This window comes from Parasteatoda tepidariorum, chromosome 1, assembly GCF_982258835.1.
Source record: "Parasteatoda tepidariorum strain Cologne lab strain chromosome 1, Ptep-v5.0, whole genome shotgun sequence".
Taxonomy (NCBI): Eukaryota; Metazoa; Arthropoda; class Arachnida; order Araneae; family Theridiidae; genus Parasteatoda; species Parasteatoda tepidariorum.
Genome location: NC_141755.1, coordinates 132,351,129 through 132,378,021, shown reverse-complemented (window position 1 = coordinate 132,378,021; position 26,893 = coordinate 132,351,129). Strand labels below are relative to the sequence as shown.

Sequence of the window (26,893 nt, the reverse complement as noted above, 5' to 3'; positions counted from 1 at the left end):
ATTTTAAAAATTATCCTATCCATTTATTTTTATTATTGTTTAAGTTTTTGGGTGTTCCTAGATAAAATTTTAATTTGCTATCAATATTTCATTCAAAGTTCACCTTGTTATTCAATTTTCGTGCAATTTAATTCGTGTTGAAATTTAATTATGAGAAAAAGAGTCTTTCAATTCCTCACTTAATAATTTTTTTTTCTAGTCCCCTTTTGATGGAGCTGAGAAATTTCACAAAGGTATTCATAAGTTATGCTTGACTGAAGATGGTTAAAGTTATTTGGACCAGTTTCGACTTGATCTGTGAAATAGGTATGTTCTTTACATTGTATAAAATGACTTAACTCTTTTGCATATATTTTTTAGAAATTAAAATTTTTTGTTTCAAAAATGTAAATAAATTCATTTTTTTGAAATGCCAAAATAAAAATAAATGAATTATAAAAATGAAGAAAAAAAAGGCGTCTTTATATCACATGCTATACTTTTTCTTCTGGCAGACAGTATCTGTAAATTGTTCTTACGCTAATATTTTTAAAACTGACATAATTGTTCATAGAACTATTTAGCCAATAAAAATATGTCAAACAAATGGCTATATCACAGGAAAGAAAAATAAGATCAACCCTAAGCAGAACCTCCACTCTATCCGCTACTCTGTAGGCAAATTCTCAGTTCAGAGTTGCCCAAAGGGTTGCTCGTAATTGGGCTACCATTTTTGGCTATTTGTCCTAACTTTTGACTAACATTTTATTTTTTCATGTGACGCTATTGTCTCATAGTTTCTAAAAGATGTTTGTAAAGGGAGGGAAAGAAAATCGCAGACGCTGTACAATATTGATTGATTTTCATTTAATTTTGTACATTTTTAAGCCTTTATTTAGCTGAAAATTAAAATTCTGAACTCTTCAATTTCACATTAGTGGAGCAGCATAGTATAAAAAGGATTATGATTTCTAGCTCATAACATAAAAATATTATGATATCCATGAATTTCATGTTGCTTCTCTAAAAGGAGAATAAACTTAAAATACCATCTAGAATTTTTATGATTTTTTTTGTTGCTTTGAATCGTTGAGTGACTAATGTTATAGAAGTTTTTTATGTATAAAAGTACAGTTTATTTGTTCACATTTACATATCTAACATTGCTAACTAGGCAAGTGAAGTATTGTTACCTTTGTATACGGTAAATTGAATGAGAATAAAACCAAGATGTCTGATTTAATAGTGTAACAATTCGAAAATTTATAAAAGTTTCATGTGTAGAAAGTACAATTTTTTGACTTTTTTATGCAACTGACATTGCTATCTAACTTCAAATTCAATATTTTATGCTTAACCTAATAAAATAGTCCTTTGAAATAATTTTTAAAAAGAAATGAGGGTTTAATGTATGAAATATGCAATTTTTGACTTACCTTTTAATCTTAAAATATTTATAACATCAAAACTGTTAGATCTATCAAATCAATTCTTTTTTTTTTTTTTTTTACTTTAGTCTAAAAAATACACAGTAAATAATGTCTCAGAATTTATTGTCATAAAATTAATTTACATTGCATTAAGGGATCATAACTTTCATTCATCATTTTCACATTGCGTATCAGGAATATCATTTTTATGAAAAACCAATTTCTTTTTAAATATAAGAAGATTTTCAATGTCATACTTGCAATTTATTATTGTAAAATTTAAAGCATTGATTATATGAATATGATAATTTAATTCAAAATTACATTATTTATTTTCAGACAAATTTATTGTAATTATACACTATATAAATTCATTAATAACTAGGAAAAAAAAACTGTATTTTATAAAGAGCATATTTTTTATGTACCATATTATTTAGTTATAGGCTTTAAATGTGTTTTGCATTTTAAATAATGCAAGAATCAATTGAAGAAGTTAAACATTTAATACCAAGTGAAATGTTTCGAACATTATTCATTTAAATTTTTTATTTTTTTATTTCATTCATAACAATTTTACATCTCTTTCCTTCTTCACCAAAAAAACCTTGCAAGATTCGACAAAATATCTAAAATAAAAGAAAGAAATCACTATCATGATAAAATTTTACACATTAACATTAGAATACACATATTAGAATAAGGGGGATTAAATACCATTAATTTGAAATCAGTTAAGCCTTCAGGCATCCCTTATAAACTGATTTTAAGTTTGTCAGATATTTTGATTATAGTTCTAAGATTATTCTAATGAAACATGGCAGATATTTGAATTTATAGCTTTAATGTTTGGGCTGAAATTTGTTTTAAAAAAATAAATTGTATTTATAAACGAAGACTATTAAAAATGAAAGTATGTTGAAAAATTAGTAAGGTAAACTTACATACTTACTATCATTGTAGAAAAGTAAAGTGTCAATAGATAAATGTAAAGTATAAATAAAAAGTAAAGTATCCATAGTTAACATTGAATAATAATAAACAAAATATTATGCGAATCATCATATACCAAAAAAAGAGGGATTAATGTAGAAACAGATAAGGGATTTGGGAATTTGTATTTTTAAAAATTACTTCTTATATATAATATTACTACCCTTTTTTTAATACTTTTCAATAATTACCAAAAAATGGGGTAACTTTGTGAGAGACAAGATAAATATTAATGTTTTCTAACTTGTTTTAAAATAAGCTTTTCAAAAATTAAAAAAATTCTTAGGGAAGAATAAAATAATTATTTCAATAATAATAGAAATAAAATAAATTTTTCAAATAATCAAACACATGCTTTAACAATCAACTGAAGTAAAGATATAAATTTAAAAATAAAAAAATACAATGATTATATTTTATGTTATAATAATGCAACAAAGCTTGGCGAGTTGCTTGGCAAATATTTCAAAATGAAGCTTTTCACCAGTATAAATCTTTACATATATAAAAATAGAAATAATTTCTATCTAAAGTAATTAAAACTTTGATTGGAATAAATTATAATAAGTTTTAATTTTCTTAGTTTGAACCAAATATAAATATTTTAAAAGAAAATCTAGGAAATAGTTTACTGAACTCACCAGTTTTGAAATGAATCCTCAGTGCTTAACTGTTTAAATATTGCAAATAAATAAGAAATTTAAACAAAGGCATGTTTAAATAAAACATGAGTAATTGAATTTGTATAAATATGACGAATTGGCCAACAGTAAAAATGTATAAAACGTCACAACAACCTCCCATCCTGCAGTAGCAAAACATGAGAACTTTTCTTTAGCAGTTTCATATTTTCTTTAACCATAGTCGAATCAAAGACTGGATAATACACTTTCCAATTAAACTTAGGATCAATAAAGAGAATTTCTGTATCATTTACTTCCAGGATCTCGTTTTGCAGTCATGTCTTGGAGAATGTGACATTACAGCTTAAAAGAAAGCAAGAACAGCTGAAATTAAAATATATTTTATAATTAGCAATAGAATTCATCAAACATTAAAAATAATTTATTACAAATATTATTTTCGAAGCTACATTGTTTCGAATATTACAAGTAGCTATACATGTTTTAGTAAATAATAAAACTAATTGATAAGAAATAATAATTATGAATAACACAAAAGAACCTCACAAAGCATATAAAAGCACAATTGGTTTTGTCTGCAAAAGGAATTGTTTTAAATAATATCTACATAAGTAAAATTTATTTCAACATGATTTAAGCAATATTTTAAATAAGCAGTCAAAGATAACAAACATGATCTTCCACCCCTGAGTGCAGGATGAGGGTAAACTTTGAAATCTTAATTATGAACTTTTTTGGATTCTCCAGAAAAATTAGCCTAATTTGTTTGTCTATATGTTTATGCATTTTGCTTCACAGATGATGTTGTAATGGAGAAATTTATGTTCATAATAGCTACTAATTGTTTAAAATGATTTGTTGAGTTAATCGAAACAAGAAAATTAATGAAATTTGTTCTCTATTTTTAAAAAAAAAAAAATTTGAAAATTTAAAACAAAAAAAAATTCAATACAAACAATTTGAAAAAATGTCTAGTTTTATGTCATTAATTTGATGAGCCACCAGATTTACCATTTTAAATTAGCTAATCTAACTGTCTATAATTTTCAAAATCTGAGACATATCATAATAAAGCCAGATCCTTCAAAAGTTAAGACCCAATAGTATTACTCTTGAAAATTTTTTTTACATATATCATCAAAATAAAATTATGAATTAAAACATTACTGAACATAATAAAACTTATTTACCCAAAAATAAATGGCAGGACTCCATACAAAAAATAATATTTCATCATTTAATTTACTCATGATTAAATTGGGAATTTAGTTACTAGAAAATGTTAGTCTCTTTAAGTAAATGGTATTGAATGACCGAAATTTTTTTTTACTAAGGAATGCATTTTACTGAATTTAAAAAAAAAAAAGATACAATTTCGTTCATGTTTTAGAAGATTTTTTCCTTTAAAACATAATGCTTGTTTGGTTGTTTATTTTATTTTTTTTTTCAAAATTACCTCAAATTTAAAAATAAATAAAAAGAACATTTGAAAAATAGCAATATTTTAATTTGTTTTTAGTAATCAAATTAATTTCATTGCAAAAATAGTTCTCATATACAATAAGGTATCCCTTTGATTGAGCACTTTATCTAAGATCTTTTACTATACATAAATTCTTACATTCTCCTATTATTTCTTCGATTTGTAATTCACATATAATAATTTGATTTCTTATTTTTAGAAAAATCTCACTCATAAATAATTTACCAGTTTTCTGTCAGAATATGAAAAAAAAACACTTAGGTAAGACGGGCACCAAATTGTAAATATTTAACTTTTAATGTTCTAACAAAATCCGGAGAAAACGACTGCTTATTCTACATTCTAAAATCTAACTAGTTTTTAGCTCAAGTTAGGTTTTTAATAACTACTTTTATATTTTGAATAATATGATAAGTATTAATTGAGCATTAAATAACTTTGCTGACAATGTATTTTTAACAAAATTTAATAATTTCTATGTATTTTAGAGCTTCAAAATTAGTATACTAAATTCAACATGATTGATAATTGTCTAGGATAAAAATAAATATAAAATATCTTGAAGCAAAGCATGAAATTAACCAATGCAGTAAGGGGAGCGCATTCTTATTTCAGCAAAACTTTTAGTAGTAAAACTTTTACAATCACCACATTGATAAATATTTTCGCCTGTGTCCATATTTAAAATTAGCTATGCTGTATTTTGCTCTATTTTGTGTTGTGATCAAATAGACAGTTAGTTGGAATATTTGACTTCGAACTTTTTCAACTGTTAAGTTTCATCAATATATTAAAATCAAGTGACTTTCTAAACTATTCAAAGACAAAATCGGTTTAAATTTTTTAGTGAATACAGTTGACTCTCATTTCTCTGAAGCACCCAAATTTGCTTTGATTCCAAAACAACTGAACCGATTGATAATATAATAATCATCATAGTTTCATCAAACTATGATTAATAATAATCATAGTTTGTGACATCACGAACTATGAATTCGGCAGCGGATTTAAACTCGGAATTGAGGCCCTCATGATCTCAGGAATACAAACAGACCCACCAATTTAACATTTGCTCATTCAAGTATTTAATTTTTTTTAGCCACCACAATTCTTTATCAGCTTACTTTTTTTATTAAATCTGCAATCTTCTTTATTTAAACTGGTTTCACGAGACTGAGTTCCTAAAAAATCAGATCCTATTGCTTTAAGCTCATGCATGCTCCCTCAAAACGTTTTGGTGGCATGTGTTATTATAAATTTGATTTGTAATAATTTTGTAAGCTTAAAAGTAATTAGTCTTAGATTTCTGAAAGGAATGTTTGAATTCTTAACAATTTTTCCCGTGCTTATGTCTCAGCGCCATGTTTTTTTTCTTCTTCTTACATTACTTTAATTTAAATAATACAGATTTGAAAAAAATACATCACTTTCTTTTCTGATATGCATGTGCACATTTTTTTAAAAGTATATTTCTATAGAATGTTACCTGTAGAAATTATATTGACAGTTACAGTATAAAACTCTATTTTATGTATAAAAATATATTTTTTTATTTCATTTTTGATATTTACAAATAAGTAAATAAAGCTGTTTATATCTTTGATTCAATTGTTCGTAGCCAAAATGTACATATTATTGGCAATTCTTATTTTATATTATATATTATTACTTATACTCAAACAAATACTATTTACCATAAATTAAAAAAAGAGCATACCTATTTTTTTAAATTTTCAGTTATTACCCTTCTCTTTACGTGTAATCCTAATAATTTTAATTCTAAATATGTTTCTTAATTCATTAAATAGTATTTTTTGCCATGAAATTGTGTAAAAAAATAAGTAGTTGTAAATAAATTGTATAAAAAAATAAAATAAACTTTATACCAAAAGATATTTTAATAATAATAAAAAAAACATGGATAATCATATTTTTAAATAATTTGTTAAAAAAATTAACACATACATCTTGGAAAATAAATTTGATTTTTGTTGAATAATATTACCCTTTTTCAAAGGTTAAAATATATTTAATGGAGTAAAAAAAGAACATATTTAGTGGTTAAATTTCATTTGTAAGAATTCAGTTAAACAAATTTGCTGCAGCAATTTGAATTAATTCATAGAGTAAATATTTTAAGCTATTTACTCTTTTAATTATGTATCTTTATTGACCTTTATTTATTTTTCATTAAAATAAATGCATGCAGTTATGAGCAATTTTAGGTTTTAAACATTTCATTAAGTAAACAATTCAATCTCTTTAGAATGTTATGGAATATAATGTTTATTCAATTGACAAGTTTTGTGAGTACAGTATTTATCACATAATTTTTGAAAAGAAAAATTTAAAACTTATCGTAATATCAATGACATTATTACCATAATTTTTATAAATTTTTTGTAGTCTATTGCAATCCAACCAAAAAAAAAGTAACTGAAAAAAAAATCTAATTAAAATATCCTTAGAATGACAAAAAACAACATAATCATCCTAATGCTTAGTGAATATCTTTTTATAATTTAGAAAATTTCTTTGCAAGCAAAAAGAGAAGTAAATGCATGAATTAATAAACAATTGTAAGTTTTAAAATTTATTTAGTAATTTTTTTTTATCTTAATGACAGGCACTGAGCTTTCATCCTTCACCTTGAAAGATGCCGGAAGTGTTGCCCATTTAAAGTTACCCAATGGGCAGCTGTAAAACTAATTCACGGAGGAGAGCAACGTTACCCATGCTACACTGTCACAGATACCTGTTTATAGGTTGGGCCACATTCACACAACAGAGAATAGCCCACTCAGAGAAACATCCATGCACTAAGTTGGATACGAACCCACAACCATTGGTTTCGCAGTCAGGCATGCTGACCACTCGGCCACCTGGTCGGCATTTATTAAGTAAATAATTTAATCTATGAATGTTTTAGTATATGAGGTATTTTCAACCAACAAGTTTTGTAATTACAGTATTTATTGAAGAGAAAAATCAAATATTAATAATAATATCTATCAATAAGATCCAATGCATTCCATTCCCCGATCCAATTATGCAATCCATTCCCCTTTTTTTTTTAACATTTTGCAGTCAATAGAAACCCTAACAAAGAAAGAGTACACAAAGAACAATGAAATAAAAATATCAGAAAGCTGATCAAAACAACTTAATAATTCATAGCTAATAGAAATTTGTTTTATAATCAATTCAAGTATTCTTAATGAAAAGTGTCATTGCAAGTAAAAATTCATCAAAAAAAGAGAAAAAAAATATTAAAATTTTAAAACATAATAAAAATACCCTTGAGATGGCAAAAATTTAATGAATGGTGGCTAATGGTAGTTTTTAAACAATTTATTTAAGTTTTAATATTGTTAGTAACACTGTAACTATGAGGGCCAAAATCAATTGGACTGTTCAGATCTGCATAACAATGGGAGACGAAAATAAGGAGAATTTGTTTCCTCGATAGCTATTCCAATTTCAAACGCTTCTTCGGAGCACATGCATTAGCTCATAATAATAGGAGTCGTTTTTGACGGTGCTCTATCTTTAAAAACTAGTAGTATTCATCCTTTTGCCCCAGATGTCCTACAAAAGGGCTCGTGCTTGACAAACTCTCATAGATGTTTAAGCTGAGCATGTATTGTGTAATTTTCTCTCCTAGCTATTTACTTCTCCTGTTTTTAATTTTTTACTTCTTTCTTAACTTCATGGAGTATTGGAATATATTTTTCATGTTATTGGTTTTTAGATTTCAATTAGTTGTTAACAGTTTTTAAATAAATTTAGGTATATTTCTATTTTGCCAGGGTAGGCGATAAAGTCATCAATGCAGACTTACTTAGTGCAAATAAATTAAACAGTTTTTTTTAATTATTATTATTTATAAGTAATGTTTTTAAAGAAGAAAAAAAATAGATAAGTTAGTTGCTGAAATTACTTGCGCAATCGAAATGAACCTAGATTAGTTGTTTCCGTCCTTTGCTTAATATTATTCTGAAGTATGTATCTGTGAATCTTGATTATCAGAGCCTGGTTTGCATCTGTATTATAATAACAAGATTAAAATGGTCATGTTAAAACATAGTATTGAACCTATAACCTAGCATATACCATTACATGAAATACGACTCTATAGGTCAACATTTATCTGTATTTTTGTCGTATCTGCAAGCAGGATATGTCAGTAGATAAATGTAGAAAAATTGAAGTGATTATTACAATGAATTGAAAAATGAATGATTAAACTGCTTGAAACAATTATCAAAGTCCATTATTCTGGTATAAAAATTATTAACACTTAAATTTATTATAATATGAAAGTAAGCAGCTACATTTATCATGATTTTGGCAGATTTTAGTTTCAACTATTAGGGGGTAGATAAATTTTTTTTTAAAAAAAAAAGCTTAATAGTTGAAACTTATTTATTAGAAAATTATATTTTTAATATAATTTCTAAACTTTAATTTCTTGATATTTTTTAAAGTCCTCTAATTTTAATAGTTCTTTTTGAACTTGGTGTTTGACTCAGTATGGCTAATTCAGATTATTATGCATTAAGTTTCATCACAAACCAAGTGTGTTTTAAATGCTGTCAAGTGGTTTAGGGGACTATCTTGTTTAATACAGCATAGTTAACTGTTTTTAATTCTCCATTTCAATTTATCATCATTTTTGTGATCAGCTTTACAGTTTTAAAAGTTAACATGTAAAATAAATATATATTTTATCTAATCTTTCACAGAATATTTTTACAATTTGTACAAATTCATTAAGATAATGTTTTTGATGAAAGATAATAATTTTTTTTAAGGTTCATCCATTGGTCTTAATTTTTATTATCTGAAATTTACAGCAATGGCTGAGTTATCAAACAAACTGAGGTATAATTATGGAGGACGGTGGCAGGCCCACACACAGTTGCTGATTGATGGTTAAAAACTTGTGTGGGATTGAAAGGAAAAATTGTGTGTCACCACATTGACACCATTATGCTTTTGGTCACAAAATTAAGGGGCCTCCACCACCCCTTGACCCATAATAGGTTGCTGCAGAAATGCTTTGATTTAACATTAAAGTGTAGGGCATCTATTGTAGAATTTTGAAGTATTACTTTGATTTTTGATTTCTTCATTAATTTTACATATATGTGCCTCTTAATTTGAAGCATTAATTTTTGAAAAGGAAAAAAAAAATCATTATTTTTCAAAAATATTTTAAGGCTTATATAAAAAAAAATTTTCGTTTCCAGTTCATTGGGATAGAACTGTAAAGAAATTGTTACATAAAATTGAAAAAAATGTCATAAGAATGCTGAAATTTGAAAATAAAGTTTACTTATATAGTATATGCTTTTTATTTGTTTACTTTTTAAATAAACTGTGATATAATACAATAAAAATAAACTGGGAAATTAATTACTCTTCAAGTTTATTTTTTTACAATGTTTGAAAACATATAAAAAAAAATTTATTTCCCCTTTGCATGTAGATATTTAATATGATATTCTATATTTATAATATTTTATTATTCTATAATGTTATATTAACTTTTATTTTAACCTTTATATATTGGGATAAACTCTGTATGTTAAATTATAATTTATAAGATATACGTGTTCATGTCTGGAATTGCTTGTGTATGTGATTTATAAACAAAACATTTTCCTGGAAACTTTTTACAGAGATTTATACCTACTGCTTTTTCTTTTCTTTTAAGAATAACTTTTATAATATTTTCTTTTTCAATGCATGCTTTGATTAAAGTTTGAAATTTTTCATCAAGATTTTATTATATATAAATATAATAATTAATTATATGTTGCACATCATTTTTACACCTGGCTGGAGCCTGGAAACTTTGTACAGAGATTTATACCTACTGTTTTTTCTTTTCTTTTAAGAATTACTTTTATAATATTTTCTTTTTCAGTGCATGCTTTTATTAATGTTTGAAACTTTTCATCTAGATTTTATTATATATAAATATAATAATAACTAATTATATGTTGCATATCATTTTTAAATCTGGCTGGAGCCTGGAAATTTTGTACAGAGATTTATACCTACTGTTTTTTCTTTTCTTTTAAGAATTACTTTTATAATATTTTCTTTTTCAATGCATGCTTTTATTAATGTTTGAAATTTTTCATCATTGATTTTATTATATATAAATATAATAATAATTAATTTTATGTTGCGAGTAATTTTAGCATCAGGCTGAAGCTGGGAAAGTTATAGGTTTAAATACAGTTTTGTTATTTATTTATTTTTAAGAATTTTATAATATTTTCTTTCTCAATGCATGCTTTTATTAGCGTCTGGAACTTTGATATTATTAATTGTTATTATTATTGTTTGCCATAATTTCTAGAATGTGGTGAAAATTACTTTCCTGTATGATGTTTTACTTTGGTATGTATTTAACAATATTCATAGTGTAACGGATAGTTAATTCGTAGCACCAGATGGCACTACCCCTCTATCTGCGAAAACAGTAACAATAATCTTCATTCTGACTTAATTGGAGATGACGCAAGACGAGCTCTGCGAACCATCATGGTTCCCTTTTTCCCACTCATTTGAGTAAAACTTTCAAGTTCTTTTTTTTTATGTTAGTTAATGTTATGTTATTACCCTTTATTGTTAAATGTTTGATGTGAAAGTATGATTAAAAATACTGAGCTCTTTATGATGGTGTTTTTCTGCCATCGTCTTGCGTCCTTACAATAGTTTATTTTTAAAATGAATTCTTTGATGATTGAATAAATTGCAAGATTTTTAGTATTTTTTTTTCAAAACTACTAGTTTTTTTAAAATTGATTTTGTTCTACATTTTATTATATTTTCACATAGTATTATATTTTTTCATAGTCCTATATGTTATTATATTTTTGCATAGTATATTTTTTTATCTAAAACTACACTCTTTTATTTATTTTTTAGTTTCTGCTTGAAAATTATTTTATAAAATCCCAGTAGATTTAAGCTATATATTCAGATTTTTAGCATATCCAAACGTGAACTAAATGGTGAACTATATTAGGGTTTCAGTGATATTGCCAAAGATCCAATATAGTTTAAATATTTAGTTGGATTACTTCTTGGCTAAATGGTGGACAGTGAAGCAAGAGCTATTGCCTGGTTTAATTGTAATCTGAGTATATACTATATCCTAGCTGAATGAGTTTTATAAGTAGAGTTTTATGGAAAAGGTTGGTATAGAAGGTTAGAAATTATTATCCCTCCTGATTTTAAATCTAGGTATGTATACAATAATCATAAGATATTTAGCAAAATTATTAAGTTTTTGTTTGTTTTTAGTAGAAATTTTATATTATTAATTTTTGATTTTTAACCTTGTATGCAGGGCCATGCAACCTTTTGCTATTTTTCAAAATCATATTAAGTCAATTAAAAAAATAGATAGAGAGAACAGCATAATTTGTATGACCTTAAAAATTTGTCCTGGAAGTTTTAATAAAGGCCTTAAATGTAACAAGTGACTAAAAGTTTAGAAAATTTATATTATATGAAAAGTTTTTATGATGTGAGGAAAAATATTATCCTTCCTAAGAATGAGTAATGGTATCCATACATTATTATTATTATTTATAGTATGTGTAGAGTTTGAAATTGTGTTAGTTCCACTAATACTCTATGGCAATAAATATAAGTTTTTTTTATTGTAAGGTATGATATATTGTGAGAAACGATTTTTAACAACTTTTTAAAGGAACTTAATTATGATTAATAATAATTGGGCATTAATTTATTTTTCTTGATATTAAGTCAAAATAAAGTTTTCTCTTTAATTTTTTAAATAAAAAAACTTAAATACCCTTTAGTTTTAATAAAAATACATCAAAAATACATTGTTAGAGTAAAGGAATTAACAATTGAATAAAAGTACCATTAAAACTGAAATAATAAAGTAATCCAAACTTATATTGTAAAGCAATTCCAAATATGCTAGTTGTGTAAATTTCTTGCAAGAAAACTTAATATTCTTATTAGCCTTTAATTTCTTTTAAATAAAATCATAAGGTATAATTACAAAAATGTCAGCTCTAAAGAAATTTTTTTTGAAACTATTGTAAACATATTTATTTTTTTGTTTCATTTTATTTTTCATATAGATGATTATTTAATTTAAAAACGTTTTATGTATTCCTTAATTTATGAATTAACTGATTTGCCTTGACTTAATTTTGACCTTTTTATTTTTGAACGAAAAGAATTTTCTTTGAAATCTGCAAACAAATAAAAAAATAATTACAAAAAATACTTCATGATATTTGATAATTTTATTTGGAAATGGTGGAAAATGTAAAAATACGAAATGTTCAATTAAAAAAAAAAAATATTATTTCGCACCGTCGTTCCTTATAAATAAATATCATTTTGAACAACGATATCGTTGAAGATTCAATTTTTAAAAATTATTTACATTATATTGTTATGTTCCAAACCAAGCTCTTCGATAATTCTTTAAAAATATTTGAGAACAAAATGTTATATAAATGATCATTAGATGGCGCGAATATAGAGTAAAGACTACAATGTTCAAGTTTACCCTGACGCCCTTCAGGTGAACTGATTCATCTTCCCCGTCTGCATCTATGGGTTGAGTGTTAGGAAACAAGTAATTTCTAGTCCCGAGGGTTCGGGACTCGAGCTTCGGTCATGTTCAATATTTAAAAATTATATTTAATAAAAATAAATGTGCTTTTTTTTATTTATTTTTAAATCTTGTAACTTAAGTAAAACATTTTTTTAAAAATTATTATTTTTAATCACATACAATAGCAGTAAAATGGAGAAATTCTTGCTCATATACTGTAAATTCTTGGTTCAGTACCCCCAAAGGTATGGTTTGATTTGTGAACAGGAAGGACTTTGTGCTCGACATATTTAACGTGCACCAGTCACCATTTACTACACAGGGAGTCTTCGGCCGGCGGGGATCGAATCCACAACCTCTTGAACATGGGCCCAGTGCCCTACCAACCAGGCTATCCTACGGCGTAACTTCCTACGCACTTTTTTTTCATTCATTTGAACGTTAATCTTACCGGGGGTCACCTGAAGGTGGGGCGCTCTGTAATATTCAACTTAAGTGCAATAAAACTTAGAGTCAAAAAATACACGAGAAGTATATTATGTTGATTGAATATAGAGCATTTTTAACCGAAAGTTTGGTGATTCGAGCCCACTACGGGATCGCCATTATTTTAGAGCCGTGGTGGCTCAAAATGAGGTGAAATGATTCGTATGCATGTAGAATATGGCTCGACTGTTCTCGAACTCATCCGCTACCTACTAAACTAGAGCGAGGCGTGCGTGCTGTTTCGTTTATATCTTTCGAACAAAGTGTCTTACCATTCCAAAAATTTGGAATTAATATCATTATTGATTATACTTCACATTGTCGAAATATAAAAAAAATCAAAGATGTCCAAATTGCAAAAAAAAGAAAATAGTTTTTTTTTTCAAAAAATGAATTTTTTTATGTCAAAAACAAAAAATTTTATATTTTAATGTTGATTTTCTTAAAATTTGAGAAAAATCACTTCAAGAAAGTGTATTTAAATATTTTTGTTGTCGGATGACAATACGTTAAAAAATAACTTGCAAAGTCGTGCGCTCAAAAAAGCGAAATTTTAAAAAATTCGTTTAGTCAAAAATATGCAATTTAAACAAAAACGCAAAAATACGTGTCGATTTATTTTCAGTAAAGAATTAAAAAAAAAAAATAAATAAAAAAAAAAAAAAAAAAAAAAAAATAGTAACTTATAGGGCCACATTGTGGGCCCCCTTATAAGCATGTAATTATCTCCTTTAAAATCATGTAGGGTACACTAGTACCCGGTAATATAATACGTGGTTCAATTTCAATATTAAGGGGAGATATAGGGCCATGTTGTAATACAAAATATTGGTTTCGAATTTCCTCATTTTAACGCTATTTAGCACACTCATATATACATAGTAACCTATAGGGCAACATTGTGTAGCCTATAATTATCCTCTGGTAGGGCACACTATTACAAGTAATTTTGATCCCAATCCTGAGCCCAAGGGAACTCCTGTATCACGTATTTGGAGACCTTCGTGGAGGATTTTTTGATGCAACTAACCCTCATTGGCGCAATATGGAGAAGAAAAGTTACCACGGTTAGCCTGACAACAAGGTGGCCAATGATCCGCCTACCACTGAGGGCATTTTACGTCAGCACTGTAGTCGGTGCGGATTTTGTATCGACTTGTCACAGCTGGGATTCGAACCAGGTTCACCTCGTTAGAAGGCTTTATCCCCTGAGCCACCACGGCTCATCTACTTTATAGTACATTATCAAAAAACGCGTTTATGTTTTGGAGATTTCACGAATTTAAGCTTAAAGAGCCGCGATGGCTAAGGGGATAGAGCCTTCCAATGAGGCGAACCGGGTACGAATCCCGCTTGCACTGACCACAATACTAACAAGAAATAACCTCAGTAGTAGACGATTCATGGGTTAGACTCCCTTTGCCATCAGGTTATCAATGCGAGGTTCTCGTGGTCTTCCTCTCCTTGTAACGCAGATGCGGGATAGCTCCTTCAAAAAGTCCATCACGAAGGCAAATTTCTCCCAATACTCAATCCAGGTCTTCTGGATTGGGCTAAAAATTACAAAGTCGAGTCTCAAAGTCCTCCATGTTCCCACAACAAATCAATACCTCTGGGGGTACTGATCCAGGAGTTTCCTTGTCTTCTGGATTGGTTCAAAATTACAAGGCTACGGAGTTGAACGTAAGTAGTCGTAAACCCATGAAATTGGGTCGGCTGTTCGACGACGGTTATAAAATAAAATTAAAAAAAAAAAGGCTGCGGAGTTGAATATTAGTAGTCAGTAAACCCATAAAATTGGGTTGGCTGTTCAACCACGGTTATAAAATAAAATTTAACCTTAAAAGAAAAAACTCCGGCTCTGAACCATAGCCTCCGAGAAATAAGGCCGTTGAGATCTCCAAGGTCTTTTAGCGACGTCACAAATAGTAGCTCTTAACTGATTAAAACCGACAATTTTGAATATTTGTTATTGAACAGCAGCTTCGGTATGTCCGTCGGATATGCTATTCTTTATATCATTGTATAAATAATATTATATTTATACATGTACAGTACCGAAATGTAAAAGTTATTATAAAAATGGGCCTAATGTTTTAGATTACAAATTCCCCCTCAATAAGGAGTTTATACAAAAGTGGAACCATTCAATTCTCTCTCTCTCGTATGCTTGTTTAGGTAGAAGGGTGCGATTGTTCTTGTTTTCCAGAAGCGCCATCTATGGCCAAGACTATGGACTTCTGTCACACCTGTTTATTGGGCGGACCCGTTCATACATCCACAGATCGTAATTTAGACCTAAAGCAGAGAGCGATCCATCTCCAGTTCTGTACCCTCAGAGGTAGGACTGGGAGATACAAGAAATTTTATATCGTGATGCATCGTCAATTTTGCATCGCGATATAGTATTTTTGAAATTCATTTACGTGTAAGGCGCAGAAAGTCGGATTTCTATCAAAACTTCATACTCAGATTGATATAAATCAATTTATGAATTTGATGTATATGTTTTGCTTAAGAAAGATATTAATGTTATATTTTCTAAAAATGATCGTGCAAATAACGAAAGATTTCTTAGTTTAAAAATAATTAACAAAAAAATAAATAAAATTGAAATTTATCAATATATTTACCTAACAATATAGAAAGAAAAATCAAAAAATAAGTTCGTTAAAAATTATTTGTATGCTTAAAACAAAGTGCTAAATAAATTAAACAAAAAAAAAAAACACTTTTAAAACAACACTATTTTTTATCATTATTATTTCACATAAATAATAAAGTTAAATTGCATTATTACCGAATTCTGAACGAAAAAACAAAGTAAGGTTTAATTTCTTAAAAATAAAAACAAAAGAATTATGATATTCGATAATATATTCAACTGACAATATTGAAAGAAAATTAAAAAACACAATTATACTCTTTAATAAAATGGAGTGCTAAATGATTTTAAAAAAAGAAGTCGCAATCGCAAACATTACTGATTTTTTTGAATAAACAAAGTTGATTGGCTTATGTCCAAATCCAAAAGAGGAAAAATAAGTTTTGTTGTAATTTTATTTATTGTTGATGTTGTTCATTTACGTCGCACTAAAGCTGCACAATGGGCTATTGGCGACGGTCTGGGAAACATCCCTGAGGATGATCCGAAGACATGCCATCACAATTTTGATCCTCTTCAGAGGGGATGGCACACCCGCTTCGGTAGCCCGACGACCTGCACGCGAAGTCGAGCATTTCACGGTAGAACAGTTTAACGAGGACCAATACCGCACACTCTCGGTCCCTACGCAGACTGATCCAAGTGGTCACCCACACGCACACTGACCGCAGCCAGTCATGCTTGACATCGGTGATCTGCTGGGAACCCTGACTTAACGATCAGTCCACTGCAGGACGCCGAAATTCACCGTATAATTACAATGAATATTTATGAGTAGTACAACATTGTTTAATTATAAGACATAGAAATACAGTATAACACTTCTGTATAATTTTTTATGTTTCAAAATAAAGTTTTTATGCAGATCACTCGGTTCCTTGAATATTTGAAAGTTCTATTGAATCTTCGGGCCTCGATTCTGCGACCTTCTTAACCTTGGTGCAGCAGGAATTAAGAGCACGCCATACTGGGGAAGAATTTTTTTCTAGCGAATTCTCTTTCTACTTCATTACTAATTTAAAGTATAGAAAGAGTGATTTCAGACAAACCTAGAGTAAGTCATAAAGTTTCAAATACTGAAAAGGAAATTTTAAAATATGCAATGAAAATAAATTATGAGAAAACAACTTAGGATTACGCAACGGAGAAGTTCTCTTCTGTTTGCATTTTAATATTTTGAAGTCTTTTTTTTTTTCCAGCAATTAAAACTTTATGACTTACTCTAGATTTGCGTGAACTTACTTTTAAATTAGTAATGAAGGAGAATTCGCAACGAAAGTTTTCTCCCGCGATATGGCGTCCTCTTAGACGCCTGCACGACTTGAGCTACAGTGAACTTAGTACTAATACAGTGTAAAGTACGAATGCGTCTGTATTGCCTTCAGTTCATTAAAAAAGAAGAAGAAAAGAAAAAGAAGTTTAACTTTTAAAGTTTTATTTCAGAAATATACACAGGAATTTCACCTTACTGTTACATTTTTATCAGAGTAATTAGTCTGAAATTATAATAAAATTTTTCAATTTGTTGGATTAGTTAATACTCTTTACAAACTTATAGTTTATATCTTAACATTTGACGATGTTTGAATGACTTTCGAAACTTAGTTCCAAAAAGTTCCACGAGGTAATAAGCTAAACTTTTTTTTGTTTTCTTCTTTGATGTTCTTTTTTTTCTTCTCTTTTTTTTGTTGTTTTCTTCTTTCGAAAAACCCTGCCCCATTTTGCCCGTATTGCAATGGTGGACTGAATATACCGAAAAACAAAAATTATGTTTTGTTTCATGTTTTCGAGTTATTTTGTAATTAATTCGCATTATTTTGTAATATTACTTCGGAAATATAATTGGCTTTTCATTTTTAATATAAAATTACGAAAATTATTATATTTTCATTGCTATATTTAATTATTTAAACGTACTATATTATTTTTTTTATTTTTGCTCGTCATATTTCAGCCACCATTTTGTTTTTTTTTGGGTATTTTTAGTGTATTTCAAAATTTAAACTATGAATTCAACTTACCTGCACATAAAAACCTTTAAATAAAAACCTCCAAATTTTGAAACAAATTTTAGCGAAATACTAATTTTGGCCACAAAACCTTGGATGCTGGCTCACTGTGTATTCTAATGACTTGTGTATAATTTCTTTAAAAAATTGACGGAAACAACGTCTTATATGTAATAGGTACTAGTACAAATTTGTACTTTTTGTATATGAAATGCTTATAACTTCTCAACTAGTGCGATCTCTTGAGGATTAATCTCGTTTAATTCAGCGTACGCTGGGAACAATGCCTCACTTGTCTATTTAGAAGAAATTCAATTCCACCCCACAAAACTGCCCTTTTTGCCTAAAAAAAGGGGGGGGGGAAACGTATAGAGGAAGGTAGGGGATTTTCTAAATGAACATTTCCAAAATTATGTCTAAATTAAACTAAGTTATATTTGCAATACTTAAAAGCGTTTCCGATTTATTGAATGTCCCATAGTGGACAGATCGTTAAGACACAGTTCCCAAGAGATCACCGAAGTCAAGCATCACTAGCTGCGGACAGTGTGCGGGTGGGTGATAATTTGGATCAGTCTGAGAAGAATCGAGGGTGAGCGGTATGGGTCCTCGTTAAACTGTTCTACCGTAGAGTGCTCGACTTCGCGTGCAGGTCGTCAAGCTTTCGAAGCAGGGGTTCCATCCCCTCTGCAAAACATCAAAATTGCGATGGCATGTCCTCAGATCATGCTCAGGGATATTTCCCAGATTGTCGCCAATAGCTCAATGTGCAGCTCTAGTGTGACGTAAATGAACTACAACAACAAAATTACCATCACTCATTTAGATTTTAGGTTGGATTCCGTATATCTGCTCTCTCTCGATTTGTTTTTCGGTTTTGAGCGAACGCTTGATGATACAGTGCAATTTGATACCTTTGAAATATAGAGTGACGCTAATCGGGAGAAAAGATAATTGATAATTTTTAGAATTTGAGGACTTTTTTTTTCTCAAAGTTTTTCAGTAATAAGGTTATAATGTTAGTAATATTGATTAGGAAACTTGCGACCCTACATTTGTCATCTTATCATTATTATTTATACAGACGAAAATCGACTTTTGGATTATACTGATAATCCTTCTTACATTAGGTGGGGAGCGCATTTACTGGTTTTAAGCAGTTAATTTAGTCCTTGTAAGTACACTTTTAGTGGTCCCGCAATGTACAACACGAAACTACATTGCGTATGCAATGTAAGATAACAAAGACACAGTTTCCAATAGAACGGTGTTACAGAAATATACCTTACACGTGTAAATAATTCATGTATAGTGATATAAAGGGTATAAATTAGTCCGCACACGGCTCGCGCCTACCACAGGACTGACGTAAATTATCTTCAGTGGTAGACGGATCAGTGGATCATGGGTTAGAGTCCCCTTGCCGTCAAGCTAATTGTGGGAGGTTTTCGTGTTTTTTCCCACCATGTAACTCAAACTGGAGTTATGTTCCTCAAAAAGTCCTTTAAGAAGGCAAATTTCACCCGATACTCGTTGTCTTCTGCATTGATTGGGTTTAAAATTACAAGGCTAACCGTGTTTGAAATGGATAGTCGTAAAATCGGGTCGTGTTAACTGTCGCATCACTGACTGCAGTCATTTAGCTGACCACTTTGATCAGACAGTCGTATCTGTCCTCGCTAAATTGTTCTACCGTAAAGTACTCGAATTCGCGTGCAGGTCGTCAGGCTACCAAAGCAGGGAAACCATTCCCTCTGCAGGCGATCGAAATTGCGATGGCATGTCTTCGGATCATCCTCAGGAATGTTTCCCAGACCGTCGCCAATAGGCCATTGTGCAGTTCTACTGCGTCGTAAATAAAATACCTTCCTACTTACCGTTTTATAGTGCTGGGGTGATTAAGAAAAGTCAAGATGCAAATCTTCCAACGATTTCAGTTTGTCACCCAACAGAAAAGTCACTAGTCCCGCAGTGGACTGATCGTTAAGACACGGTTCCCAGCAGATCACCGAAGTCAAGCATCACTGGTTGCGGTCAATGTGCGGGGGGCTGACCACTTGGATCAATCTGCGTAGGGACCGAGGATGTGCGGTATTGGTTCTCGTTAAACTGTGCTACCGTAAAGTGCTCGACTTCGCGCACAGGTCGTCGGGCTACCGAAGCGGAGATGCCATCCCCTCCGCAGAGGATCAAAATTGTGATGGCATGTCTTCGGATCATCCTCCGGGATGTTTCCCAGACCGTCACCAATAGCCCATTGTGCAGCTCCAGTGTGACGTAAATTAACAACAACAGCAAAGTCACTAAATCCTATGGATAATAAAACACTTCGCAAAATTCTTCAATTCTAAGAATATTTTTCTTTTGCTTTGAAAAATTAAAGAATAACTGCCCCTACATCATAATTGTATGTTTTAATTTAAGTAAAATTTGTAAGATTTCATTGTTAACTTCTTAATTTAGCAACACAATAATTTCTCTTAGTGATGATCTGGGCATTTTCTCTTTTTAAGGATACGAAGACAATACAGACGCATTAGTACACTACAATTGATTCGGCTCACAGTGGTCAATTTTTCTAAGGCCTTACTTCCGGTTGCATCACAGAGGAGAAGGTCGCAGGATCGAGTCCCGAAGTTTCAATAGAACTCCAGCACTTATAAATATACGAGGAACTGAGGGATCTGCATTAAAAACTTTGTTTTGGAACATTAAATATTACACAGCAGTATCATATTGTGTTTCTATGTCTTATAATTAAACAGTCATGTGATACTTATAAATATTCGTTGCAGTTATACGATAAATTTGGATTATAAACATGTGATTCTCTTTATTTCAATTTGGTGCTTCAGTTTTCAGACCTTTTCACGCCCAGAATTTTCTGGCTTTTATTCTTCAGTTAAAAATTAATGTGGTACGACTTTTTCATTAATTACATAAATCTAAATTAATAAGAATGACTTTAAATTTATTGTTTCTTGTAAAATTAGTTTTGTTGGTAGGATTAAAATAGTAACGAATATACCTCCTCATGCTACTTCTAAAATTTGGAATACAGATTATAAAAAAACTGAACTCGTTATCTTTATCATTCGCAACATTCGGTAAGAGAGCAATACTCTTATGGCAACTTCAATACAAATATCCAGATTGTTTGTTATACAATTTATTATGTTACGATTCGAATTCTGAATCACTGCATTGCTTCTAAATTATCTTTCGTTAATAATGACCAACACAAGTAATATAACTGTGACCATGAGATAAAAATCTATTTAATCTATCCAGCCGCCACGTAGCAATCTCTTAGTAGTTTGGATAACTGAGTATTATTACCTTCATTACTCTCTTACGAATAACCTTCTGGATTTTAGAAATTTAAGCTACGGCAGCTTCAGTTATATTAGGTAAGTGTATCTTTGTTGCTCTATAGACATTTTGGTAGTGTAGAACAATATATGCAGTGCTTTAAAATTTTCTTTTATTAAAAATTTACTATTTTTGAAGAAATTGCAGCATTTTAATTTTTAAAATTAAATAGGAAATATTAAGCGGCATAAATATATCTAAAAGTGCTTTTATGTTCAATAAGAGACAGTTTTAGTAAAATTAAAGATTAATTATGTTTGAGTAAATAAAAACGGTTTCTTAGATATTGTAATCTTTTGAAAAATTCATCAGAGTGAATTTACTTAAATTCATATTCTTTTTTTCTCACGGAAGTGTTTTAAACATGTCGAACGATGTTTAATGAAGTTTGGTCAGCATTCATTTTTAATGTTCATAAATAAAAGGTCCAAACATTTGAAATTTTTAAACAAATTTACTTTTAATTTAATAGCATAAGTACTGTTTATGAACAAATTATTGAACCTACATTCGTAAAAATAAATACGTATTCGCCGTCGAGAACAGATTTATTAATGCGATTGGGCTTAAACAAAAAAGAAAAAAACAAGGTAAAAAAGTTAGAAATCGGTAAAAATTTCAAGACAACAACAAAGCAGTTGAATCTACAAGTGGTTAAACTAAACTTGTGTAAAAAGGTTTCGATTATCTTACATTAATTTCTCAAGTTACCTGCAAAATAAATTCTATAAAAACTGGTCGTATGTGAGATTGCTTATTTTAAATTCAAGATTTTAGTAAAATTTTAAGTCTGTGAATAATTTGTTTTTCTTTTCCGTAAAAGAATTTTTTTTTAATTTATGTGAAATTTAAAATTCTAAATATTGCTGTGTCATTATAGGTTAATTGGCTATTGCATCTACTGAAATTAAAGCCACGCATTTAAGACTGTATTGTGAACTGGCTTGTTGACTGGGAGTCACGCAATTACTGGACTGGCTTACCGACTGGGAGTCACGCAATTACTGGACTGGCTTACCGACTGGGAGTCACGCAATTACTGGACTGGCTTACCGACTGGGAGTCACGCAATTACTGGACTGGCTTACCGACTGGGAGTCACGCAATTACTGGACTGGCTTACCGACTGGGAGTCACGCAATTACTGGACTGGCTTACCGACTGGGAGTCACGCAATTACTGGACTGGCTTACCGACTGGGAGTCACGCAATTACTGGACTGGCTTACCGACTGGGAGTCACGCAATTACTGGACTGGCTTACCGACTGGGAGTCACGCAATTACTGGACTGGCTTACCGACTGGGAGTCACGCAATTACTGGACTGGCTTACCGACTGGGAGTCACGCAATTACTGGACTGGCTTACCGACTGGGAGTCACGCAATTACTGGACTGGCTTACCGACTGGGAGTCACGCAATTACTGGACTGGCTTACCGACTGGGAGTCGCGCAAATTCCTGGACTGGCTTACCGACTGGGAGTCGCGCAAATTCCTGGACTGGCTTACCGACTGGGAGTCGCGCAAATTCCTGGACTGGCTTACCGACTGGGAGTCACGCAAATTCCTGGACTGGCTTACCGACTGGGAGTCACGCAAATTCCTGGACTGGCTTACCGACTGGGAGTCACGCAAATTCCTGGACTGGCTTACCGACTGGGAGTCACGCAATTACTGGACTGGCTTACCGACTGGGAGTCACGCAAATTCCTGGACTGGCTTACCGACTGGGAGTCACGCAAATTCCTGGACTGGCTTACCGACTGGGAGTCACGCAAATTCCTGGACTGGCTTACCGACTGGGAGTCGCGCAAATTCCTGGACTGGCTTACCGACTGGGAGTCACGCAAATTCCTGGACTGGCTTACCGACTGGGAGTCACGCAAATTCCTGGACTGGCTTACCGACTGGGAGTCACGCAAATTCCTGGACTGGCTTACCGACTGGGAGTCACGCAAATTCCTGGACTGGCTTACCGACTGGGAGTCACGCAAATTCCTGGACTGGCTTACCGACTGGGAGTCACGCAAATTCCTGGACTGGCTTACCGACTGGGAGTCACGCAAATTCCTGGACTGGCTTACCGACTGGGAGTCACGCAAATTCCTGGACTGGCTTACCGACTGGGAGTCACGCAAATTCCTGGACTGGCTTACCGACTGGGAGTCACGCAAATTCCTGGACTGGCTTACCGACTGGGAGTCACGCAAATTCCTGGACTGGCTTACCGACTGGGAGTCACGCAAATTCCTGGACTGGCTTACCGACTGGGAGTCACGCAAATTCCTGGACTGGCTTACCGACTGGGAGTCACGCAAATTCCTGGACTGGCTTACCGACTGGGAGTCACGCAAATTCCTGGACTGGCTTACCGACTGGGAGTCACGCAATTACTGGACTGGCTTACCGACTGGGAGTCACGCAAATTACTGGACTGGCTTACCGACTGGGAGTCACGCAATTACTGGACTGGCTTACCGACTGGGAGTCACGCAATTACTGGACTGGCTTACCGACTGGGAGTCACGCAATTACTGGACTGGCTTACCGACTGGGAGTCACGCAATTACTGGACTGGCTTACCGACTGGGAGTCACGCAATTACTGGACTGGCTTACCGACTGGGAGTCACGCAATTACTGGACTGGCTTACCGACTGGGAGTCGCGCAAATTCCTGGACTGGCTTACCGACTGGGAGTCGCGCAAATTCCTGGACTGGCTTACCGACTGGGAGTCGCGCAAATTCCTGGACTGGCTTACCGACTGGGAGTCACGCAAATTCCTGGACTGGCTTACCGACTGGGAGTCACGCAAATTCCTGGACTGGCTTACCGACTGGGAGTCACGCAAATTCCTGGACTGGCTTACCGACTGGGAGTCACGCAAATTCCTGGACTGGCTTACCGACTGGGAGTCACGCAATTACTGGACTGGCTTACCGACTGGGAGTCACGCAAATTCCTGGACTGGCTTACCGACTGGGAGTCACGCAAATTCCTGGACTGGCTTACCGACTGGGAGTCACGCAAATTCCTGGACTGGCTTACCGACTGGGAGTCGCGCAAATTCCTGGACTGGCTTACCGACTGGGAGTCACGCAAATTCCTGGACTGGCTTACCGACTGGGAGTCACGCAAATTCCTGGACTGGCTTACCGACTGGGAGTCACGCAAATTCCTGGACTGGCTTACCGACTGGGAGTCACGCAAATTCCTGGACTGGCTTACCGACTGGGAGTCACGCAAATTCCTGGACTGGCTTACCGACTGGGAGTCACGCAAATTCCTGGACTGGCTTACCGACTGGGAGTCACGCAAATTCCTGGACTGGCTTACCGACTGGGAGTCACGCAAATTCCTGGACTGGCTTACCGACTGGGAGTCACGCAAATTCCTGGACTGGCTTACCGACTGGGAGTCACGCAAATTCCTGGACTGGCTTACCGACTGGGAGTCACGCAAATTCCTGGACTGGCTTACCGACTGGGAGTCACGCAAATTCCTGGACTGGCTTACCGACTGGGAGTCACGCAAATTCCTGGACTGGCTTACCGACTGGGAGTCACGCAAATTCCTGGACTGGCTTACCGACTGGGAGTCACGCAAATTCCTGGACTGGCTTACCGACTGGGAGTCACGCAAATTCCTGGACTGGCTTACCGACTGGGAGTCACGCAAATTCCTGGACTGGCTTACCGACTGGGAGTCACGCAATTACTGGACTGGCTTACCGACTGGGAGTCACGCAAATTACTGGACTGGCTTACCGACTGGGAGTCACGCAATTACTGGACTGGCTTACCGACTGGGAGTCACGCAAATTACTGGACTGGCTTACCGACTGGGAGTCACGCAAATTACTGGACTGGCTTACCGACTGGGAGTCACGCAAATTACTGGACTGGCTTACCGACTGGGAGTCACGCAAATTACTGGACTGGCTTACCGACTGGGAGTCACGCAAATTACTGGACTGGCTTACCGACTGGGAGTCACGCAAATTACTGGACTGGCTTACCGACTGGGAGTCACGCAAATTACTGGACTGGCTTACCGACTGGGAGTCACGCAAATTACTGGACTGGCTTACCGACTGGGAGTCACGCAAATTACTGGACTGGCTTACCGACTGGGAGTCACGCAAATTACTGGACTGGCTTACCGACTGGGAGTCACGCAAATTCCTGGACTGGCTTACCGACTGGGAGTCACGCAATTACTGGACTGGCTTACCGACTGGGAGTCACGCAAATTCCTGGACTGGCTTACCGACTGGGAGTCACGCAATTACTGGACTGGCTTACCGACTGGGAGTCACGCAATTACTGGACTGGCTTACCGACTGGGAGTCACGCAATTAATGGACTGGCTTACCGACTGGGAGTCACGCAATTAATGGACTGGCTTACCGACTGGGAGTCACGCAATTAATGGACTGGCTTACCGACTGGGAGTCACGCAATTAATGGACTGGCTTACCGACTGGGAGTCACGCAATTAATGGACTGGCTTACCGACTGGGAGTCACGCAATTAATGGACTGGCTTACCGACTGGGAGTCACGCAATTAATGGACTGGCTTACCGACTGGGAGTCACGCAATTAATGGACTGGCTTACCGACTGGGAGTCACGCAATTAATGGACTGGCTTACCGACTGGGAGTCACGCAATTAATGGACTGGCTTACCGACTGGGAGTCACGCAATTAATGGACTGGCTTACCGACTGGGAGTCACGCAATTAATGGACTGGCTTACCGACTGGGAGTCACGCAATTAATGGACTGGCTTACCGACTGGGAGTCACGCAATTAATGGACTGGCTTACCGACTGGGAGTCACGCAATTAATGGACTGGCTTACCGACTGGGAGTCACGCAATTAATGGACTGGCTTACCGACTGGGAGTCACGCAATTAATGGACTGGCTTACCGACTGGGAGTCACGCAATTAATGGACTGGCTTACCGACTGGGAGTCACGCAATTAATGGACTGGCTTACCGACTGGGAGTCACGCAATTAATGGACTGGCTTACCGACTGGGAGTCACGCAATTAATGGACTGGCTTACCGACTGGGAGTCACGCAATTAATGGACTGGCTTACCGACTGGGAGTCACGCAATTAATGGACTGGCTTACCGACTGGGAGTCACGCAATTAATGGACTGGCTTACCGACTGGGAGTCACGCAATTAATGGACTG

The 26,893-nt window shown here is 33.1% G+C and overlaps 1 protein-coding gene across 2 annotated transcripts in view; it reads left to right on the top strand.

The window, feature by feature from the left end:
- LOC147816985 (phosphatidylinositol-binding clathrin assembly protein LAP-like) overlaps positions 1 to 14,314 on the top strand; it is a 35,068-nt gene extending 20,754 nt beyond the window's left edge. Inside the window, exons 3-4 of one of the 2 annotated variants that reach the window (XM_087153315.1) lie at positions 200 to 306; positions 7,156 to 14,314. In XM_087153315.1, the coding sequence (XP_087009441.1) occupies positions 200 to 268 (69 nt within the window). In that variant the 3' untranslated portion in view covers positions 269 to 306; positions 7,156 to 14,314. Of the gene's footprint in view, positions 1 to 199; positions 307 to 7,155 lie in introns of those variants that run through there. The other variant, XM_087153312.1, reaches the window with a different exon arrangement.
- The last annotated feature ends 12,579 nt before the right edge of the window (positions 14,315 to 26,893 follow it).